We start from the raw sequence: 23,570 nt of genomic DNA on the forward strand, positions 1-23,570 counted from the left end.
GCATGGAACATTCTAAACAAATCAGAAAGACACACAAAAGAAGATGATGGCAATGTTTTTAAGGACAAGGATCTTCTACAGGTTCCTGGCTGCATCGATTGTGATGTTGAGAATGACAACAAATGGATATGCAGCAATGCTAATGATCCAGGGTAACAGATCATAACAGATGATGAAATCGTGGATCAGTACAGGACAAAGAACACAATGCAGATGTGGGACCAACACATGCAGAAGCCTTTGAATGTTTAAACACAGCAATGGCTTGGCTTGAAAAGCTGGAAGAAAGCCGTACAACCATGCTCCTTGGTCTGCAAAGACTGTGATCTTGCAGCAGAGAAACAAAAATCAGCACTGAAGCAATTAAGAATCACTTCCTTTAAATAGAAATAGAGTTGGTCCGATAGTAGTGGGTTATCATATGTTGTGGGTTTTCACAATTAGAAATACAGTGCAGTATGTACAACAAATGCTTTTTAAAACAAATGCAGTGGTGTACTATGGTTTGGTTTTTTCATCACTAACAGTTGAAAATAAAAATTTGTGTTCAATAAAGTTCTATTGTGTGCTCTATGTATGTCCAATCATCTGGATTTACGATTATCCGGACCATCCCTCTGTTGAGGATTGTCTGGATAATCAGAATCATACTGTACTTTAACAAATAGTATAGTGTCTGTGGCCAGAAGATGGACCCTACAAAGGGAAGAGAGCAAAAACACCAAGATATGCAAGTCAATTTGCTGAAAGATACTTACAGAATTTACTTTCTCCATTTTGTCACGTTAATTCTTTAAAAGTGAGTGTCCCACAGATTGACAGAGTTAAATCTTTTACTTTAGAGGACGAAGGGATTGGGCAAAAATATACTTTAACGGTTTTACAGCAGGTAACCTTGAAGTTGAGTATAGATTTCAGACAAATATTTAGAAGCTGAGGATTGTGCTTCACATGTTGGTTGCTAGTTCATTGGATTACTGTAGTGTTTTATACATGGGTCTTCCTGTAAATATGAGGAAGATACAGATTGCAAATTATGGCTGCAAGGCTACGACTTGGAGTGGAAGGCAAGAGGGTGCTAAGCCTCTTGTAAGGAATCTTTATTAGTTGCAGAGAGGGTATGTGCATACATGCATATGCAACAAACACACACACACACACACACACACACACACACACACACACACAGTAATAATTGGCTGAGGGGGGGAGGGAATCCCTAGCTTTAGGCATCTAAATTTGTTGTTTAACACCATCACTAAACCAAATTTGGGTAATTTGTACCACAAGAAACATTCAACACTACTTTGTATAACTGACCTCCAGAACTCACTGTTTACTTTTTCTACCATGCAAAAGTGACATCAATGTGATGTCATTGTTTACACTTTGAAAATGGTGTTTACTAAAGAAGAAAGTTCAAGTTTTTTTTTTGTTTTTTTTTGCAACCTCACAGCACAGAACTTATTGCTGAATTTCTGATAAAGAATTGGCCACTGCGTGGATTAAATAACCTTTTGAAAAAGATTGAAGATACTAGTACAACAAAACATCAGAAGAGCAGTTGCCAGCCATGCACCACTCGCACAGTTGTAAGGTAAAATTGTGTTCTTACCTGATGATTTTCTTTCCTTTAGCTGCAGCAGATGAATCCATCAACTGGTGGGTTGTGTTCATCTACCAGCAGGTGGAGATAGAGATCACTGACTTCAGTGAGTGGTATTGGACTACCAGCCCCTCTGTTCATTAGTATATTTCATCTCAAAGCCAAAGCAACTCCCCATGCATAGGAAAAGAAACCTTCCTCACCAGACAGAACATTTCAAGAAAACAATACTACTAAAAATTGAAAATGCAACTCTGTCCAAACATTAAACTTCTTGAATCAAACTGCAAGAAACAAGACAGCCAGAAAAACAACTGATAGAAAGATAAGCACCCAACATGCGACGGTAAGCTAGGGAGGGATGCTGGCTTCATTTGCTGCAGCTAAAGGAAAGAAAGAAAATTATCAGATAACAATTTTATCTTCTTTAGTGCAGGCAGCAGATGAATCCATCAACTGGTGGGATGTACCAAAGCAGTCTCTAAATAGGGGGGGCTCCCGTCGCCCCTCTAGCCAAGACCGCCGCACCAAAGGAAGCATCAGATCTGGCTGCCACGGCCACTCTATAATGCTTAGAAAAAGAATGTACTGAAGCCCAAGTAGCCGCCCTACAAATCTCTTGCAAGGTCAAAACTGAAGACTCCGCCCACGAGGTAGATTGCAACCTAGAGGAATAAGCACGCAAAAGCTCCGGCGCTACCCAACCGGACAACAAATACGCAGAAGAAATAGTCTCTTTAAGCCACCTAGCAATAGTCTGACCACGACAAGGACCTGAAAAAAAGAACAAATAAAAGTCAGACATCTCCAAATAGCGGAAGAGGACACGGCGTACATCCAAAAGATGAAGACTTCGAAACTTCTCAGGAAAATCCTCTTTCCGAAACGAAGGCAGAAACAGCGGCTGATTAAGATGAAAAGTAGAAATAACCTTCGGTAGAAAGGAAAGAACAGTGCGCAACGTCACTCCCGCTTCCGAGAATTGCAAAAAAGGATCCCGACAAGAAAGAGCCTGAATCTCAGAGATTCGACGTGCAGAAGCAATAACCACCAAAAATACGGTCTTGAGGGTGATATCTTTTTCTGAAGCTTGATGCAAAGGCTCAAAAGGAGAAGTCTGCAACGCTTTAAAGGACCAGATTAAGACTCCAGTACGGGCAAGGACACCACAACGGACGACGAAGATAAAAAGCCCCCTGCAAAAATCGGACTACATTAGGATGCGCCGCCAAAGGGGACCCGGACACTCTCCCCCGAAAACACGCTAAGGCTGCAACTTGAACCCGAAAGGAGTTATAGGCCAAACCTTTTTGTAAACCATCCTGCAAAAAGGCCAACAGCTGAGCAACGGAAACCCAAAATGGAGACCACGCGCGCGTCTCACACCAGGCCACAAACGTATGCCACACAAGGGCGTACGCTGTCAAAGTAGATCGTTTACGAGCCTGCAAAAGAGTAGCTATGACTACATCTGAAAAGCCTTTCTTCCTCAACTCTCAATAGCCAGGCCGTAAGACCAAAGTGGGAGGGATCTTCCATGTTTACTGGGCCCTGATGAAGATCGACCCGGACCGGCAGCCGAAACGGGGACTCCACTAGAAGACGCACCAGATCCACATACCAGGGCCGCTGAGGCCAATCCAGAGCCACCAGAATGACCCAACCCGGACACCGAGCAATCTTAAGAACCCGCCCTATCAAGGGCCAAGGAGGGAACACAAACAAGGACATTTACCGGCCACGGCTGAAAAAGAGCGTCCAGACCTGCTGACTTTGGCTCCTTTCTTCTGCTGAAAAACTGCTCTGGTTCACCATGGAGGTCCATCGCCGGACTTCCCCACTTTCAACAGATCAATTGAAACACCTCCAATAACAACTCCCACTCGGCCGGATCTAAAGTGTGGCGACTGAGAAAGTCCGCTTGCACATTGTTGATCCATGCAATGAACGCCGCCGACAGGGAATCTATATGAAGTTCCGCCCAACGAAGAATACGACTAGCTTCCGTTGCCAGGGCTGAACTCCGAGTGCCGCCCTGACGACTGATATAAGCCACTGCCATCGTGCTGTCCGAAAAGATACGCACTTCTTTACTCTCCAACAGAGACTGAAACTGAATTAGAGCATTGAACACCACTCTGAGTTCGAGACGATTGATCGGCCAACTGGCTTCGGTCGCTGACCAAGTCCCTTGGGAACACCGCTGCAGACAAAGAGCTCCCCAACCTAAAAGACTGGCGTCTGTAACAATGACTAGCCACTGTGGAATCTCAAGAGAAATTCCTCTCCGCACGTGGAGATCATGAAGCCACCAAGACAGACTGCGCTTTGCTTTGGCAATCCACGGAAGTCTGTGTTGATAATTCTGAGAGATCGGAGACCATCTGCCTAGAAGCGGCAACTGAAGAGGCCTCATTTGAACTCTGGCCCAAGGAACCACTTCCAAGGTCGCTGCCACGGAACCTAGGACTTGCACATATTCCCAAGCTTGAGGACTGGGTACCAGACGAGGATGGGAAATCTGAGCTTGAAGCTTGAGCAACTGCTCCTCTGGAAGGAAAACTCGTCCCCTCGCAGTGTCGAAGCGAACTCCCAGGTAATCTAACTGCTGAGACGGAACCAGATGACTCTTGGGGCAATTGACCACCCAACCCAGCGACTGCAACAGACACATGACTTGGTCGGTCGCCCGACGGCTCTCCAGAGCCAAGTCCGCCCGAATCAACCAGTCGTCGAGATAAGGATGCACCCTGATTCCTTCCCTCCGCAGAAAAGCGGCCACCACCACCATAACCTTTGAGAACGTACGAGGAGGCGTAGCGAGACCAAATGGAAGCACCAGAAATTGGAAGTGACGCCCCAGAACGGCGAAACGTAGAAAACGCTGATGTGACTGCCAAATGGGAATATGAAGATAAGCCTCCTTGAGATCTAGAGCAATGAGGAACTCTCCTGGCTGAACAGCAGCCACGACGGAACACAATGTTTCCATGCGAAAATGCCAAACCCTCAGAAACTGATTTTTCCTGCGGAGATCTAAAATGGGCCGAAAGGAACCTCCTTTTCGAGGAACCACAAAGTAAATGGAATAGCGGCCCTTTCAAATTTCGGGAGGTAGCACAGGTACCACCCACCCCTAGTTCCACGAGGGACCACACAGTAGCCTCGACAATCAACCTCTTGGCAGCAGAGCCACAATGGGACTCTAAAAAGGCGTTGCCTACGGGCCAAAAAAACTCTAGCTTGTAACCTTCTCTGATAATGTTCAGCACCCATTGGTCTGAAGTAACGTTGGCCCACTCTTCGTAAAAGGAGGTCAATCGACCACCGATTTCGGAACTGGAGAGTGTCCTGACGGCCCAGGACGAGAGCCAGAGGCTGCAAAACGCTTATCCATTCCGAAAGGAAGCCCGCTGCTGAAACCGGTTGCACTCAAATTAGGTGCAGCATGGCCTGAGCAATAACGCCGCGCCTCTCTGAAACGAGGCCAAGAAAAGAAAGCCCTCTGTGGCTGACGATTCCTGTCTTCTGGCAGATGCTGACCTTTGGAGTCACCTAAATCCTTGACAATCCTTTCTAAGTCTTCCCCAAAAAGAAGTCTGCCTCGGAAAGGAAGCCGAGTGAGTCTCTGCTTAGAGGCCAAATCTGCCGCCCAATGGGGCAACCACAACAACCAACGAGAAGAAACCGAGGGGGCTATAAGCTTAGCCGAAGCACGAACTAAGCCATAAAGGGAGTCAGCTAAGTAAGCTAAGCCCGATCCCAGCGAACCAGACCCAGATTCCAAACAGAGACCATCATCCTGATCCTGCTCCTGTGCCTGATGAAGCCAACTAAGATATGCTCTAGCCGAATACGAGCTACAAACAGACACCTGCAATGCCAAGGAAGAAACCTCAAATGCACGCTTCAGTGAGGCTTCAAGGCGACGATCTTGCATATCTTTGAGCGCTACTCCACCTTGCACCGGGAGAGTAGTCTTTTTGGTAACCGCCATTACCAAAGCATCCACAGAAGGTAGACAATACTTGTCTGCTTGATCTGCCACCACAGGATAAAGACGCGCCAAGGCCTTGGCAACTTTAAAAAACCCCTCCGGATCAGATCATTGAGCCGAGACCAATTCTTGAATGGCTTCATGCACAGGGAAAGCCTTAGGCTTTCTAGTACTGGTCATCTTCAGATTGACAGAGGCAACTTGGGGCTCTGGATCTGAAATGTCCAAGGTTGCCAAAGCGTTAGAATGAAATCAAGGAAGACAGCTCTTCCTTATGAAAAACTCTCTCCGCAGAAGGGTCATCAGACTGTTCCTGCCCGACGTCCCCATTCTCCAAATCATCAGCCCCAGAAGGGCGAAGAGAATCTCCTGAAAGGCCAGCCAAAGAGGGTAAAGGAAACCCCTGACACACAGAAGCAGTCTCAGAGAGGAAATTCTCCTTCTCTTAGGCACCTCAGGAGCAGAAGGAAAAAACTGCTCCCCTGCAGACCAAGCAGAAGTCACAGGCTGTGAAAAGCTCTGTGAACCCAGCTGACCAGTTGATCTCTTTAAAAGATAAGCTTGGTGTAACAACAAAATAAATTCTGGGGAAAACGGAGTTTCTGAATCCCCAGGAGTCAAAACAGAATCCCCTGCAAGGCGGACCGACGCAGAAAAGAGACAATCTGAATCCCCCGTGGTAACTGGCTCCGAAACCGCCATCAGCTGACTGGCGGGAGCCAACTCCAGGGGAGACAAAATGGTGCCTGAGGGAACACCCGAAGCACGGGAAACTAAGGATTCCCCGCTCTGAACCGACTCAGCAGGCACAATTTTCGCGCAGCCGGCAACACACACTCCCGCTGCGGATCTCTTCTTTCCGCAGCAGGAGCAATGCTTGACCAATTCCGTGGCCATCATCGGATGCTCTCCCCGCCGGCCCACACAAAAAAGTACTCACCCCGAACCAATACGGAGGTAAACCAAACTCCCGGCAACAGCGAGGCAGAAATGTTGCTGCCAGTAGCAACAGCAGAAACTGGCTGTCTTGCCTGCAGTTTGTTTTCTCTTCAATCCTTTTTTTTTTTTTAAACAGGCAGCGCTGGAAGAAATCCCTGAAGCTGTACTCCTCTTTATTATTTTTTTTTTAAACTGGTGAGGAAGGAGAGCGCTATCAGGCAGGGAGGCTACAGGGAACACAGGGTGAGGCAGGGACTTTCAAGGAAGTATGCATAAGTACATAAGTAGTGCCACACTGGGAAAAGACCAAGGGTCCATCGAGCCCAGTATCCTGTCCACGACAGCGGCCAATCCAGGCCAAGGGCACCTGGCAAGCTTCCCAAACGTACAAACATTCTATACATGTTATTCCTGGAATTGTGGATTTTTCCCAAGTCCATTTAGTGGTGGTTTATGGACTTGTCCTTTAGGAAACCGTCTAACCCCTTTTTAAACTCTGCCAAGCTAACCGCCTTCACCACGTTCTCTGGCAACGAATTCCAGAGTTTAATTACGCGTTGGGTGAAGAAAAATTTTCTCAGATTTGTTTTAAATTTACTACACTGTTTCATCGCATGCCCCCAAGTCCTAGTATTTTTGGAAAGCGTGAACAGACGCTTCACATCCACGTGTTCCACTCCACTCATTATTTTATATACCTCTATTACGTCTCCCCTCAGCCGTCTCTTCTCCAAGCTGAATAGCCCTAGCCTCTTTAATCTTTCTTCATAGGGAAGTCGTCCCATCCCCGCTATCATTTTAGTCGACCTTCGCTGCACCTTTTCCAATTCTACTATATCTTTCTTGAGATGCGGCGACCAGAATTGAACACAATACTCAAGGTGCGGTCTCACCATGGAGCGATACAATGGCATTATAACATCCTCACACTGTTTTCCGTACCTTTCCTAATAATACCCAACATTCTATTCGCTTTCCTAGCCAGAGCAGCACACTGAGCAGAAGGTTTCAGTGTATTATCGACGACGACACCCAGATCCCTTTCTTGGTCCGTAACTCCTAACGTGGAACCTTGCATGACGTAGCTATAATTCAGGTTCTTTTTTCCCCACATGCATCACCTTGCACTTGCTCACATTAAACATCATCTGCCATTTAGCCGCCTAGTCTCCCAGTCTCGTAAGGTCCTTCTGTAATTTTTCACAATCTTGTCGCGAGTTAACGACTTTGAATAACTTATGTGTCATCAGCAAATTTAATTACCTCGCTAGTTACTCCCATCTCTAAATCATTTATAAATATATTAAAAAGCAGCGGTCCAAGCACAGACCCCTGAGGAACCACACTAACTACCCTTCTCCATTGTGAATACTGCCCATTTAACCTCACTATGTTTCCTATCCTTCAATCAGTTTTTAATCCACAATAGGACATTTCCTCCTAGCCCATGACCCTCCAATTTCCTCTGTAGCCTTTCATGGCACAGTAACCAAATGCCCCAACCCTCAACTGGCCAGCCAAACTAGCCAAGGAGTCCCACGGAGCTGAATCCAGGAGCTGGTAAGAATATGTCCATCACCCCCTGGAGATAGAGATATACTAATGAGCAGAGGGGCTGGTAGTCCAATACCACTCACTGAAGTCAGTGATCTCTATCTCCACCTGCTGGTAGATGGACACAACCCATCAGTTGATGGATTCATCTGCTGCCTGCGCTAAGGAAACACTGATTGCATTAACATGATCTTGGAGCAGATGCATCAACAAAAACGTTAAAGCCCTTCCCTTACCGATTCCTTAGTGAATCGGTAAGAAATGGGCATGCATCAAGGAAATCGCATGCAAATGAGCTGGTCGCTGCTAACAGCCAAGTGTTATGCTGGCTGCTCTGCGCATGCCAAGGACGTCCTTTATGGATGTCCTCCACTCAAAAAAAAAAAAACCCACAAGTCATCCCCATAATCGTTGCAGACTTTCACATGCCAAGGACGTCCTTCACTCAAAAAAACAACAAAAACAACAGGACGTCCCTGACGAGCACGAAACTTGTCAGTAGCCTTAAAACCTCAGAAGAGAGAGTGTGCTGAAAAGAGCCCCAGTTAATTTAAGTGTTGCTGCTCTTCGCTTGTGTAACACTTCCATTATTTACTGCTTTGCATGTTAAAGGCAGGCTTACATCAGGCAATCAGGAAGGACTCTCAGAGGGGAAAAAAAAAAAAAAAAAAAAAAAAAAAAAAGGACGTCCCTGTTTTTGTTACCTGCCTGAACTGACCACAAACACAATTCTCTCAACAGTCCCCTCTCCAAGGTTGTTTTCAGCTTGCGCCCCCCCCCCCCCCCACCAAGAAGTGCGAGGACGTCCAAATCAAAACTTTTTGGACGTCCCTCTCAGCCAATCACAGCGTGTTTAGCTAAACGCGCTGTGATTGGCTGAGAGACCTGGAGGGAGGGATGTCCAAAAAGCTTTGATTTGGACGTCCTTGCACGCCCCGATCCTGTGTGTGTGTGGGGGGGGGGGGGGGGGGCGCAAGCTGAAAACAACCTTGGAGGGGCTGTTGAGTGAATTGTGGTCAGTTCAGGCAGGTAAGAAAAATACGTCCAAGAAGGACGCCCATCACAAAAGCTGCAGGAAGACGTCTAGCTCGTGTTAGGCACTTGGACGTCCCTGACAAGCACTCGGATGGGGGTTTTTTTCCTTCCGATTCCCTGGCAGCAGCCCCAACGAGAGGTGCAGAGTGTCAGCAAAGCTTCCTGGAGAAGCCACGCTCCCTCCTCCCTCCACACCTGGCTGCTCCCTACCTTCCGTGTGGCAGCTGGAAGCAGTGAGCCACAATTAATCTGACTTCTCTAAACTGACTGCAACTTCGAGGAGATGCACCCTGTTTAAAGCATGTAGCCCTTCCCTTGGAGAAAGCTACAAACGTCCAAGTGCTCGTCAGGGACGTCCTTTTTTGTTTTAGTGAAGAACGTCCATGTTAGGCACTTTAGAAGGACGTCCCTGACGAGCACCGGACATTTTTTTTCCCAGATTGTCGTCCGTTTTTGGAGTTGTTTGTTCAGCTCTGCAAGAATTTTTTTTCCTTCCGATTCCCTCACAGCAGCCCCAACGAGAGGTGCAGACCTCCCGAGGTTAGGTTTTCCACGTTAAGGGGATCGGAAAACGGTAGTGCATCTCATTACAATACGAATTTTACTCATTATAATACTAATTTGCTCATCTGCATTCCGTTTTCGTTAGCTGCTACTGTGACAGGACAATGCCCTTTTGTGCATGTCCTGGTTTACTACTTGCACGTTAAACTGGCTAGAATGAGTTTAAAACCCACGTTGCTGGCTCGTTAACTTTAGTGCATCTGGCCCTTGTGTTGAGTCAGGAAGACCAGCCACAGACTCGCAGAACTCAGCATGAAATTGCACAAGATCCTGGAATTTCCCCAGACATCAGTGAACAAATTGTTCACCAGAACCTTTGCTTGAAATACTACAAGTAGCACAAAGCAACTGAATCAACCAAGGAGAACAAGCAAGCAAGGCTGCAGTGAGAAAATATACTCCTGAGATGTTTTCCACCAAGCCTCATCAATTTCATCATCTTCATGAATGAAAATGCAACACTGGTTGTCCAACAAACAGCCACGCTGTGTCAAAGAAACACATTCTGGCCAGTCACTTGCCGGTATCCATTTAAGCTTTAGCAGTTCAGTCATGTCTGCTGGAGTGTCGATGTTCAGCAGAGCATCCATTCAAGTTGGGAGTAAATAATAGATAGCAAATATTACCAATAATTTGCTGCTGATGCAGGACCTTCTTCTAGATATTCATAAGCTATGTTACCTTTCAAAAAGAACGTGCCAGCCCACAGAGTTTGTGAAAATAGTGCAGCTATTGATAACAAATGTCAGACTTCATCTCATTGACACTCAAGCCACCCAACAGCCTAGACTTAAACCTGGTGGTCTATAAAGTCTGAGTGGCAATGCAGAAAAATATGAACAAGAGATTAGAAACACTGATGAACTCTGATCATCATTGCATAAAAGAACTTGATCAGTGTGTGATCAAACTGCAATAAGATAGTGGAGTACATGTTTTCATGATTATGTGCTTGGGGAGGACATTTTGAACAAGTGCAGTGACTGAATTTAATTTTATTTACTTTGCAGGAGAAGCTCTGTATTTTTTACTAATCCAAAAAAGTCAGACTTTTTGCTAAACATATGCTGGCGCGTGTGTGTGCGCGCTGTGTACGTGTACACACACACACACACATACATATCTCTAAAATAAATGGAAGCAGTGTTTCTCAAAGCTTTTCAGAATACTGCATTCTTAACCAGCTGGAGGCTTAAACGCTGTACCCTCATTGGCAGGGCTGGTGACATGATGTTAACACCCTTTTCCCTTTCTCCTCCAAGATATTTTTTTGCTTTCATAGATGTGGAGTTCAGTGGGATAGCTTGAGGAGAAGCTGGCGAGAGTGTTTATGCTTTTGCACAGTGGTGACACTTTTAATGCATACACTTATACTGGAATGAAGCAAACATTTCAGTTAGGTACTGCAGTTCATGATAAAAGACAGTGTCTGGGACTACATACAATATTCAGAGCTGGGGGCATAATGGCGGAAGACAACCCCCCCCCCCCACACACACACACACAAAAAGCCCCCAACAATTTAATAGGGTTGTGTGCAAAACATTATGCACCTATGCTGCTCTTAAACTGCCATCACATGAAGAACTAGTTTTGTTTATGAGCACAGGAGTGTACATGATAAGAGCATTAACCAAAAGTACAGATCTCACATGTTTTACAAAATAACCTGTATACAAAAAAAAGTCACCGAGACACCACTCACCATAACTTATAAGCAGAAGCACAAAAGGAACGCTCTTGAATAAATTTAGCATGGATTGTTTGTAGGAATAATCCTGACGTGCAGCTCTTTGGAGAACTGCTTGAGCTTGGCTGGGAGGAAGCTTTGGTTTCTCCTTGAAAACTAGAAGCAAAAGAAAAAAAAATGGAATTTTGACATTAGTACATCTGTCTTTCCCAAATAAATTTTAATTTTATAAAAAAATATTAAAATTACCAGAACTCCTAAAACTGTCCTAGTTCCTGAGTATAAGGACTAAAATGAGATACAGATGTTACCTTATCTTAAGCCTATACCCTCACACAGGAAGCATACTTTATATTTCAAACAAACATTTGTCTACCAGGTTCACAAGTATTTCAACCAGCGCCATTCTGAGATGGCATTAGGATGTGGACACAGTGGCACCCCGTTATAATAGACCGTACCAAAAAAAACCCCGACAAAACAGACTACAAACAAAACAGACCATTACAAAAAAAAAACGCCCCCCCCCAAAAAAAACCCCACAACAAAAGGAACCCAAGACAAAATAGACTATCAAGCTGGATTATATTTTCAAGCAGATTTATGATTCTCACTAGATACCAAGTGTGGATAGTGAAGTCAAGCCGTAGGCAGGTGCCAGGACTTTCAAGTGACAAGCCGTGAACTCTCTCAGTAATTTACCCTTGAAATTCATACCATTGAAAAATAAATCTATTTCAACAAGCCCTTTTGTCAGGAGTCTATTTTGTCTGGTTTTATGTCGGGAGCTTTTTTGGTTTGGAACTTTTTTGTCTGGTTTCTTTTGACCAGTTCTTTTTGACCGGGTACCGGACACAGTATATCAGATCGCCAGAAGTCTAGTATACAACCTGGAACGCTTAACATTACTTCAACAAAAACACATGAAAAAGTCTCCAAAATGACATGTGAGATCCAAAGTCTGCCCTATTATTTATTTAATTACATTTGTATCCCACACTTTCCCACTAAAAGCAGGCTCAATGCGGCTTACATAGTAATAGGTAACACAGAATTTTGTTATGTAAAGTAGGAAATTAAGTATAACATAGTAATAGGTAGAGACAGAAGTAGGTAACCTATTGTGGTTTTAAATTCCTGCACTATGTGGGCAAAAGCTAGCACCATCCTAGACAGTGCAGGGTGGGAAAAGTAAACACAATTTGAGCCTGTATATTTTAGCTCACACCTTTTCAGTAGATGCTCAAGGCGTGCTACCTAGCACACAGGAATGTATCTCCCTGTCCCTGGAGGGCTTACAATCTAAGTTTGTACTTGAGGCAATGGAGCGTTAATTATACTGCAAAGCTGCCATTGCTCCGGCCTGCATAGTAATAGAAACCTACCACCACCCAAACCATACTTTGTGGAGTAACTTGCCCCTGCTTCAACCAACATAGTGGTGACATCCTCGTACTCTTATAATCAACGATCAATTAAAACTCTTTCCAGACAAAAATCAGACAATTCAAGAACAGAAACAAGAGGTGAACACCAAGTCTGTTTTGTTGTCCTTACATTAGAGGACTGTCAGAAAGCAAAGTGTATAAAAGTGCTGGTTCCTCCTCCGGCGCATGGTCCCTAGCGTGTCCTTGTGCTGAAGAGGCAGTGCTGCAGTCATTTCTTGAAAGCCTCTTTGCAGCCCTATTTAGAAGGGAGATATATCCCTTTTGGTTAAATGTTACTAGCATACAAATTGCTTTATACAAATAATGCGGTACAAAGACTTAAAGTACCTGTCTACGAACTTATGTCCCGCAAACTCCCAATGTATATGGATTTTGATTAAATTTTTTTAACTTATTTTAATTTCTTATATACTGCCTGCAAGCCTGAAAGTTATCAGAACAGTGTACATTCAGGTACAGTAGGTATTATTCTGTCTCTGGAAGACTTACAATCTATTTTAAGCATTCTTTTTTAAATGGTGAACAAATACCACAAAACTTGTATAATAACAGGACTTCTCACACAGAAAGTAGCAATTGTTAATGTTTTTGCAATGTTAATTAACCTAGTTCAATTCTGAGCAACCCAATAATTCCGGCCTTCCAGCAACCCTCATTCCCTCTAACATGAATAGAGAAATGTAGATTACAAATTCTTCCCTCTTTAGTTCTCAGCTGTACAGGAAGAGAGAGCACTTGGGCTGATAGCTCCCTATACCCTATATCAAGGCATGACAAACTCCAGGCGTCACGTCACCATGGTTACTGAAAAATCAGGCCTCGCGCCTGGGTTTTGCCTGACCACCATAAGGCAGCAAAGCAGCTCTAGCTCAGTTCTCTTCGCCTCCTACATCCCACCGCAGCAGAATTCAGGGCAGGCAAAGGTAGCAGTGGTTCAGCTCTCACCCTCTCTTCCCTTCCAGCGCTAAGCTCATACATCAAGAAGTTGAGGAAGTGAACCAAGGCACAGCGGGTCACTACCTTTTCCTGTGCCAGCTTAGACTCGACTTTATTTGAAATGCAATCCTGCGGTTCACATAAACAGTCGGGTCTTAAGCTGGCACAGGAGGAAGTGACCTGCTGTGCCGCGGTTCACTTCCTCCTTGCCAGGGGAGCTCAGCAGGGGAGGGGAAGAGAGTGAGAGCTGAGCCGCTGCTGTGGCTAAAAATGAGAAGGGGCCCAGAGAAAAGATGAGTGTGCAGACTAAAGGAGATAAATCATGTGCCATGTGAGAGGGGGGATTGGAGGCAGAGTAATGGGGTGAATGTGCCATGGGGATGGAGCAGCATGCTGAAGGCTGGCTATGGGGGATGAGTGGGATGAGAAGACACCATCCAGCTTCCTTCAGCCCCCCCCCCCCCCCCCCCCACACACACACATCCACTTTTCTCCAACTACCAGCCCTCCCCCTCCCTTGGCACAGACCACTTCATCCACCTTGCTGCAGCCCCCCCACCCCTGGTCGCATATACCACTCCATCCAGTTTTTTTTCCAGGAACACTTTCCCCCAGATTCCCTTCATACATACACACCATTCCAGCACAAGAAGGAGCTGCTGGGCACTAAAGCGGCAGAGAAGGCACAAGCAGCCCAATGTGCAACTGAGCAGCTCTTCCTCTTGCCGTGCTGAAGTATGAGCACTAGAATGGATACACTAAAGGTATTACTTTATGCCCTGCTGGAATAGTGCGAGACCAGAGAAACTGTAGGTACTATTCAACAGCCAACAGTTGTGAGATCAAGCTGAACAGTGGCTCTCAACCCAATACTCTGGAGATAGCCAGGCACGGAGATATCAGAAACAGGTACGGTTTCTATGTACCAAGAACAATGCTGCCACTGCATAGCCCACAAGAATGCCACTATTAAGGGGTGAACAAGGATGCCAGCAACCCTGCCAGCAGGAATGCTGCCACCATGCCATGTATAGCAATGCTGCCATAAAGCAAAGATACTTACCTGTAGCAGGTATTCTCTGAGGACAGCAAGCTGATTGTTCTCACATGTGAGTCGACGTCTGCCCAGAAATCAGCATTTTGCAAGCAAAATATATACAAAAGTTTTGCCAGTCTTCTGGGGCACATGCAGCGTGCACCACGCAGGTGCGGCCCAATTTCCAACCTGTTGCGCGAGCACGTTCCCTCAGTTAAATCAAAAAGCATAAAAAGAAGTAAAAAAACAAATTCCAAAGGGGAGGTGGGTGAGACTGTGAGAACAAATCAGCCTGCTGTCCTCAGAGAATACCTGCTAGAGGTAAGCATCTTCGCTTTCTCCGAGGAAAAGCAGGCTGCTTGTTCTCACATGTGGGGTATCCCTAGCAACCAGGCTCACTCAAAACAAAGAACATTGGTCAATTGGGCCTTGCAACGGCGAGGACATAACTTAGATTGACCTGAAACCATGAACAACTAACTGAGAGTGCAGCCTGGAACAGAACAAAAATGGGTCTAGGGGGGTGGAGTTGGATTCTAAACTCCAAACAGATTCTGCAGCACTGACTGCCCAAACCGACTGTTGTGTCGGATATCCTGCTGAAGGCAGTAGTGAAATGTGAATGTGTGGACTGATGACCACATTGCAGCCTTGCAAATCTCTTCAATGGAGGCTGACTTTAAGTCAGCCACTAACGCAGCCATGGCTCTGACATTGTGAGCTGTGACATGGACCTCTAGAGTCAACCCAGTTTGGGCTTAAGTGAAGGAAATGCAATCTGCTAGCCAATTTGAGATTGTATGTTTTCCGATGGCGACTCCCCTCCTGTTGGGATCGAAAGAAACAAACAACTGCGCAGACTGTCTAAAGGGCTTTGTACGCTCCACATAAAACGCCAATGCTCTCTTGCAGTCCAAGGTATGCAAACTGCTTTTGCCAGGGCGGGTATGAGGACGGGGAAAGAATGTTGCAAGACGACTGACTGGTTCATATGGAACTCAGACACTACCTTTGGCAGGAAGTTAGGGTGCGTGCGGAGGACTACACTGTTGTGCTGAAATTTGATATAAGGTGCATGTACTACCAAGGCCTGAAGCTCACTGACCCTACGAGCTGAAGTAACGGCCACCAAGAAAATGACCTTCCAGGTAAAGTACTGCAGATGGCAGTTATTCAGTGGCTCAAAAGGAACTTTCATCAGCTGAGTGAGAACGACGTTGAGATCCCATGACACTGGAGGAGGTTTGACAAAAGCAAACCTCTCATGAATCGAACTACTAGCGGCTGTCCAGAGATAGGCTTACCCTCTACAAGGCGATGAAAAGCACTAATCGCACTAAGGTGAACTCTTATGGAGTTGGTCTTGAGACCAGACTCTGACAAGTGTAGAAGGTATTCAAGCAGGGTGTGTGTAGGACAAGAACAAGGATCTAGGGCCTTGCTGTCACACCAGATGGCAAACTTCCTCCATTTGGAAGAGTAACACCTCTTCGAGGAATCTTTTCTGGAAGCAAGCAACACTTGGAAGACATCCTCTGAAAGACCCAAGGAGGCAAATTCTAAGCTCTCAACATCCAGGCCAGAGACTGGCGGTTGGGACGCAGCAGAAACCCCTCGTTCTGAGAGATGAGGGATGGAAAACACACCAATCTCCACGGTTCTTCAGAGGACAACTCCAGAAGAAGAGGGAACCAAACCTGATGTGGCCAGAAGGGTGCAATCAGGATCATTGTTCCGAAGTCTTGCTTGAGTTTCAGTAAAGTCATCCCTACTAGAGGTATGGGAGGATACGCATACAGAAGGCCTGTCCCCCAATGTAGGAGAAAGGCATCTGATGCTAGTCTGTCGTGGGCCTGAAGCCTGGAACAGAACTGAGGGACCTTGTGATTGATCTGAGTGGCAAAAAGATCCACCAAGGGGGTGCCCAACGCTCGGATGATCTTGCAGACTATGCCCATGTTCAGTGACAACTCGTGAGGTTGCATTATCCTGCTCAACCTGTCGGCCAGACTGTTGTTTACGCCTGCCAGATACGTGGCTTGGCGAAACATGTCGTGACGGCGAGCCCAAAGCCACATCTAGACAGCTTCCTGACACAGAGGGAGAGATCTGGTGCCCCCCTGCTTGTTGGTGTAGTACATGGCAACCTGATTGTCTGTCTGAATTAAGATTACTCAGTTGGACAGCCGATCTCTGAAAGCCTTTAGAGCATTCCAGATTGCTCTTAATTCCAGGAGGTTGACCTGCAGATCTTTTTCCTGAAAGGACCAGGCTCCCCGAGTGTGGAGCCCATCTACATGAGCTTCCCACCCCAGGAGAGATGCATCCGTCATCAGCACTTCTCACGGCTGAGGAACTTGGAATGGTCGCCCCAAAGTCAAATGGGATCGAATCATCCACCACTGAAGAGAATTCCGAAAGTCGGTGGACAGTTGGATTACATCCTCTAGATCTTCCGCAGCTTGAAACCACTGGGAAGCTAGAGTCCATTGAGCTGATCTCATATGTAGATGTGCCATGGGTGTTACACAAACTGTGGAGGCCATGTGCCCCAGAAGTCTCAACATCCGCCGAGCCATGACCTGCTGAGATGCTCAAACCATGGACACCAGGGACAGAAGGTTGTCCGCCCTTGCCTCAGGGAGATAAGCTCGAGCTGACAGTGTTCAGCAGAGTTCCAATGAATTCCAAATTTTGGACTGGGGTGAGATGGGACTTGAGATAATTTATGACGAACCCCAGTAGCTCCTGAATAGTCATTCGCATGGACGCCACAGCACCTTCTTTCGAGGTGCTCTTCACCAGCCAATCGCCGAGATAACGAAACACATGCACCCCCAATCTGCATAGAGATGCTGCAACTACAGCTAGGCATTTGGTAAACACTCTGAGCGCAGACGCCAGGCATAGTCCCTAGTGCTCTTGTCTCTTTTGAGGGCGGAGTCCACCACCATGGAACTGTGAGGTAGCCGAGACCTCAGCAAACCAGGTTCACCGTAGATCTGATATTGGGATTCAGCTTTTTTCGGGATCACAGGATTAGACAGAGGGAAAGACCAGTTTCGCCTAAGGACATCCCTCAGTACATTATGCAAAGGAGCCATTGCAGCCTCTCTAGGTGGAGAAGGATAATTCAGGACCTCGAGCATCTCAGTCCTGGGCTCATCCTCAACCTCCATAGAATAGCTGCAGCCATTTCCCGGACAAAGGAGGTAAAGGATAGACTCTCTGGTAGAGAAAGTCTCCTTTCTGGTGGAGGGGAAGGTTCAGAGGGAATCCCATAGGACTCGTCAGAAGAAAAGTACCTGGGATCTTCCTCTTCTTCCCACGAACGCTCATCTTCAGTATCAGACAAGACATCCTTCAGAGCAGTCTGAAACTGAGCCTGCCTTCAACGCCGAGGAGTGATGTCCTCAATAACGGTGCCGAGAAATCGACACCCGCCTGGACTCTGGTGAAGCTTCCTCCACCGATGTCGAAGGGGAGTCAACCTGGGCGGCAGACGGCACCGAGGTCGGGGACCTCACCACAGGCGAAGGGTCAGATGCCACTACAGAAGGCGTATAACCCCTGACACTGAAGCAGACTAACACAGCAATCCTTCCAGAAGCTCTGGAAGCAGGGCCTTGATGCGCTCGTCGAGAGCCAATGTCAGACAAGGCTGCGGGGTTGGTAAAGGAGCCGGCGGCACCTCCTGAATAGGAGGGGGAATGATCCTCTCAGCGCCGATGCTTCTCAGGTGCCAATTTCCTGGACGCCTGGCACCGTGTGTCAAAGGAGAACGATGACTGTGCTTCTTCGCCTTCCCTTGACGCCCGTCATCGAGACTCCTCGGTACCGATGAGGACGTGGAATCCTCACGCCCCCTCAGGGCCGGGTCCGACGATGGTTGGTCCCGGGGGGCCTGCATAGCAGGAGGCCTTAAGGCAGGTGCAGAGCCACTCAATGCTTCACTGCTCCAAACGCAAATTGGTCTTTCAGCAGCCATTACCTTCGCTCCCGACGTCGATGCTTCCCTCAACGTCGATGCCGCCGACCTCGGTACTGATGTCGAAGGACCGGACCAAGCCCCAAAAAGCTCTGCTCGTTGGGCTTCTCGAGATGCTTGGGTCCGTTTCTTCATATGAAGACACAGACTACAAGCGGCTGGGCTATGGTCGGGCCCAAGGCACTGGATACACCAGGCGGGGGTATCGGTACTTGAGATGGTCCAGTTGCACCAAGTACAACGTTTGAAGCCGCTGGGAGTCTTCGATGACATGGAAGGAAAAACGTCTTCGGCAAAATCAAACGACGTGATTGTGCCTATTAAAAGAAGGAGGCACAAAAATAAGGGGGAAAAAAACTCTGCCACGTCGAAAAAGAAAGGAAACTTTAAAAGGGAGAAAAACTAACAAAAAGTAAAGGTACTCTCTACTTTTTTTTTTTTTTTTAATATTTGAAAACAATAAGGAGGAAAAAAAATCGAAGACAACAAAGACTCTCTCCTGCTGAGAGGAGCAGTGAAGCAAACACTGCAACTCAACGCGGAGAAAAAACAACTGAGGGAACGCGCTCACACGAAGGGTAGGAAACCTGGCCACGCATGATTGGTGTGCACTGCACATGCGCCAGAAGACTCTGGCAAAACATTTTATATCTTGCAAGCAAAATGCCGATTCCTGGGCTGACGCGGACGCCGACCCACATGTGAGAACAAGTAGCCTGCTTATCCTCGGAGAAAGCAGATCACAAAATGTCACAATACAGCCCCCTAGAAAGCCCCCAGGAGGCAGACTAAAAGAATATTGCCTGCAGCAAACCAAGAAGCTTCAAAGAAACAGCCTATCAGAATGCTGGTCAATGCCGCTACAGGGATGCAACCACACCATGGCATAAATTGTATCGCTAGACCAAAGCCTGCAAGAATCAGGTACTCACCGTTCAGATGGTGCTGCCACCACCCAGGGCACCAGCTGACAACCGCCACTACAGGAACGTTACAATATATCCTTAATGATGCTAGTGCCAATGGCGTAAATTGCGCCACCAGACCAGAGCCTGCCATCCTCAGCATAGACTGTGCTGGTACCACACAGGTTACCAAGGCACTGCCCTTAAGCAGGAGAAAGACACAGTGCAGGATACAGAGTAACTAGCTTAAAACTACCAGAATAATGTCACTACAGATAACATCGGATGACGCTGCCAATACCACATAGCTTGCATAGCAAAGAAAATTAGGGTATCGATACTGCGGCTGAAGTACTGTATCACAGCGAAAACTAAAACCAAGTCACTAAGAAAAACGCTGATTCCCTACCCAGCAATATAGTCCATGGAAAGGGGGGCTCACTGCTATGCCGCCCACGAGCTTGAAACCAGCACTGAACTCATGGAATCTGTGGGTCCCATGAGGCAAATTCAACAGCACGGAGGACTGAACCAAAATTCCACCAATAACTGCCAGGTGATTGAACACAAGGGGCTGTGTGCTCCAGGTAACCAGTGCTACCGCTTTATTATTGGTAGAACACAAAAATGGCAGCGCTGCAAATCCGCAGTTAAGAGAAGATAAGCGCCCAAGAGGCTAAAAGAAGTAAAATAAAATGTGGTTGAGACACTTTGCTAATGCAACTGCCAGCGTCTACAAATTTATCGCTCCAGGATAATACTGGGTATGTTTCGGTTTTTGTTTTAATTTAGCAAGGAGCCAGCACTCTGACCAAAAGGGACCGAGTGGGTAGGAGATGTGGAAACAGAGAACAGACCCGCAGAAAAGCCGACCCGCTCAAAAGAGCCTGTGAAAGCTGAGGCTAAGAAATATAGCCACTCGCTGAACAGTACTGTTAGCAATATTCACAACTCCAGTGATCTTAAAATAGCAGAAGCCCATCACACAAGAAAGAGGCAAAAAAATAAAGAAAATCATCCCTGGAAGGGGTGGGAGATAAGCCTTGAGGGGGTGCCTTGGAAAACCCGCCAAAACAATTAGGTGTCCCCAATTCTTTTTTGCACAAACTGACTAAAGTCCCTAGCATACACATTGGTGCAGAGGACAAAAAATGCGGAAGACCGGGCCGCAGAGCCATACCATACAAAGCTCCAAACCCCCGGTAAACAACTGTGCCCCTCCGGGGGAAGGCAAAAACCTGCTCGCAGTGCAGAATGGGAACTGCCTAGCAGTGCTAGATGTGGCCCAGAGACCGTCTGCGCACTTTTTTTTCCCCTCTCTTTCAAACATAGCTGAAGCAAGCAAATCAATATGGCGACTGCAGGAGAGCAAACAGGTCCTGAGCCCACCCAAATCCGCGATGCTCCTCCCCTTGGCTGAACCATGAGACAGCCTGGACCAGCCAAAACTAATGAGCATGCGCAGCGAGACCTGACCGCATTGGCTAGAACTGCTACCACAGAAAGGCAAACAGCAACCACCTGGACACATTAACAGGGAAAACTCACCCAGTACCATAATGCTCCTGTCAAAGCAATGGAGAAAATGCATCAAAAGGTGCAAGGATAGTCCCAGCTCTTCCTCTCCCTCCCCCCCGCCAGAGGCAGGAGTACAGCAACAGAGAACTGGAATGCCATCATGGACAGGAGGCAGGGAAGGGGTAAAGGAGGGACCTGGCACCACCAGGTGTACTCCACAGTGGCCAAGTACAGCCACAACCCCCAAGCTCAACTAATCCTGTGGAAACAGGCTAGGAGCAAGTCTCAATCCAGAGAGCTGCACAGGATATGTCCATCCACCTGCTGATATAGAGAGAATACGGAAAGTGAGGCTGCTGCACTGTATACCCTACAATGGCAGAGCGCTGGCTTTGTCTCTATCTCCACCTGCTGGAAGAGGGACATAACCCACTTGTCTCTGTATTGATCTGTGGGATGCTATAGAAAGAAGACAGTTCCTCCTTGTGAAACCCCCGCACCACTGTGGATTATCCACCTCAACATTCAATTCAACCCAATTAAATTTAAATTAGATCTTATATACCGCTAAATTCAGAATCTCCCCCTCCTCGATCTCCTCAGGCAGCTGTAGAAAGACCCCCTTCAGAGGGAGCAGGAGGAAGAGAACCAGCACCTAGCTCCAACCCAGCTTCTTGTTTGAGGAGGGGTCTGGCTGCAGAGACTGAAGTACGCAGAGCCCCAGCATCAGGGTGAGACCTGTTCAGTAAATATGCCTAGTGCATAACAAGCACAAATTCTGGTGAAAAAGGCCCCCCAAAACAGATTCCTGCACAAGCAATAAGGAGCACTAATCTGGAGAACGAGTCACAGGGACCCAAAATGGCCAAGGGTGCCAGCAGAGCGAGAGAGGGGAAGGGAGAAGGCTGCTTTGCGCAGAAACCCGACAGCCCCCCACCATCTCTGACACCGAATCCAATGCGTCCTGAGCCATCAAACAAGCCTCACGGTGCTGCCATGCTCTTTCCGTAGCGTGAGCAGAAATTTACAGCCTCCGCAGCCATAAAAAACAAAATGAAACTAAAGCCGCAAAGGAAACCAGACAAAGAAAAATTTAAAGTGGTACTTAGAATAAATCAGACCAAAAATTGTGTCTTACCTGATAATTTTCTTTCCTTTAGTCGCAGCAGATGAATCCAGAAACTTGTGGGTTATGACCATCTACCAGAAGGTGCAGAGAGAGAGAGAGAGCTGCACTGAGCTGTCTTATAGGATGGAATGCTCCTTGGCCAGTTAGTATTTCTCATAATAAAGCAGAAGGAAACAGAATTAACACATTTCTCCTTCTCCACAAAGAAAAGTAAAAAACTATCAACATGGAATCCACTGACAACAGGTCATCTAAAATGTAGCAACACGGTCTAACAGAGATAACTAACTGAAAAGAGCCACTGGAAAAATACAGGGTGGGTCTCTGGATTCATCTGCTGTGACTAAAGAAATTATGATTCCTTAGCGTCAGCAACAGACGAATCCAGAAACTGTGTAGGTGGAGGTCCCTTCGGGGGGGGGGGGGGGGGGGGGGGGGGGGGCCAGGGCCAGGGCCAACCTTTCGTCTGCTGCACCGGGCCTTGGGCTGGTGCTAGGAGCTTTTTCTCCAGCAGCTCTGGGGGGAGAGAGGAGATGGGGATATCCCTGCCTGTTCCCAGGGGGATCGCAACTGCTGCCCCGTGGAGACTTAGTCTCAGATTTCGCTGCTGTTGGACTGCTAGGAGGCGGCCCCCTGATTTCAGAGGCATTTGCAGCGCTCCTTGGGGAGTTTCCGGAAGGTAGTCAGGCGGCTAAGCCTTATGAAGAGCCTCAGGGGACCGTCCAGGTTATTTCTCCATTCACCTGGACATTCGAGTCCTGCTTGCCGCAAGGTGGAGTGTGTCTGACACAGGCCTACAGGTTGGGAGGAACGTGGCCTGTCCTTTTTCTCTGGTGCCAGAAGGAGATGTTTCCTTACCTAAGTTGGACTCGGTGTCTGCAGTCACCTAGAGTACTACTCTCTCAGTGGTTGGCGGCCTTGCCTTGAGGGATCTGCTAGATAGGAAGCCAAAACGGGCTTTCCAGCACACCTTGAGGTGACTGCTTTGGAGCTGCAGGCTTCTATTTGTAGCCCTTTGCTGGCATAGGCCTGTTTGCAGTGACATCAGCAGTCCTTTTTCCTGGGGCAGTCCTGGGCTGCCTGGATGGAGGCGGGCTTAGCCTGTCTGATGGCCACTGTGTATATCAGTTTTTCAGCCACAGGCATGTCTTTGACGCTCTCCAGAGGCGTCAGTTCTGGCTGCGGGCGTGGGTGGCCGTTGCCACTTCAAAGGCCTGCGTGGTCA

At 47.2% G+C, this 23,570-nt stretch overlaps 1 protein-coding gene across 1 annotated transcript in view; it reads right to left on the bottom strand.

Annotated features, from left to right (window-relative positions):
- FLVCR1 (feline leukemia virus subgroup C cellular receptor 1) overlaps positions 1 to 23,570 on the bottom strand; it is a 123,626-nt gene that overhangs the window by 73,018 nt on the left and 27,038 nt on the right. Inside the window, 1 exon segment of the mRNA XM_030196048.1 lies at positions 11,401 to 11,562. Within this exon segment, the coding sequence (XP_030051908.1) occupies positions 11,401 to 11,562 (162 nt within the window).

The sequence above is a fragment of the Microcaecilia unicolor genome, chromosome 3, assembly GCF_901765095.1.
Source record: "Microcaecilia unicolor chromosome 3, aMicUni1.1, whole genome shotgun sequence".
Taxonomy (NCBI): domain Eukaryota; kingdom Metazoa; phylum Chordata; class Amphibia; order Gymnophiona; family Siphonopidae; genus Microcaecilia; species Microcaecilia unicolor.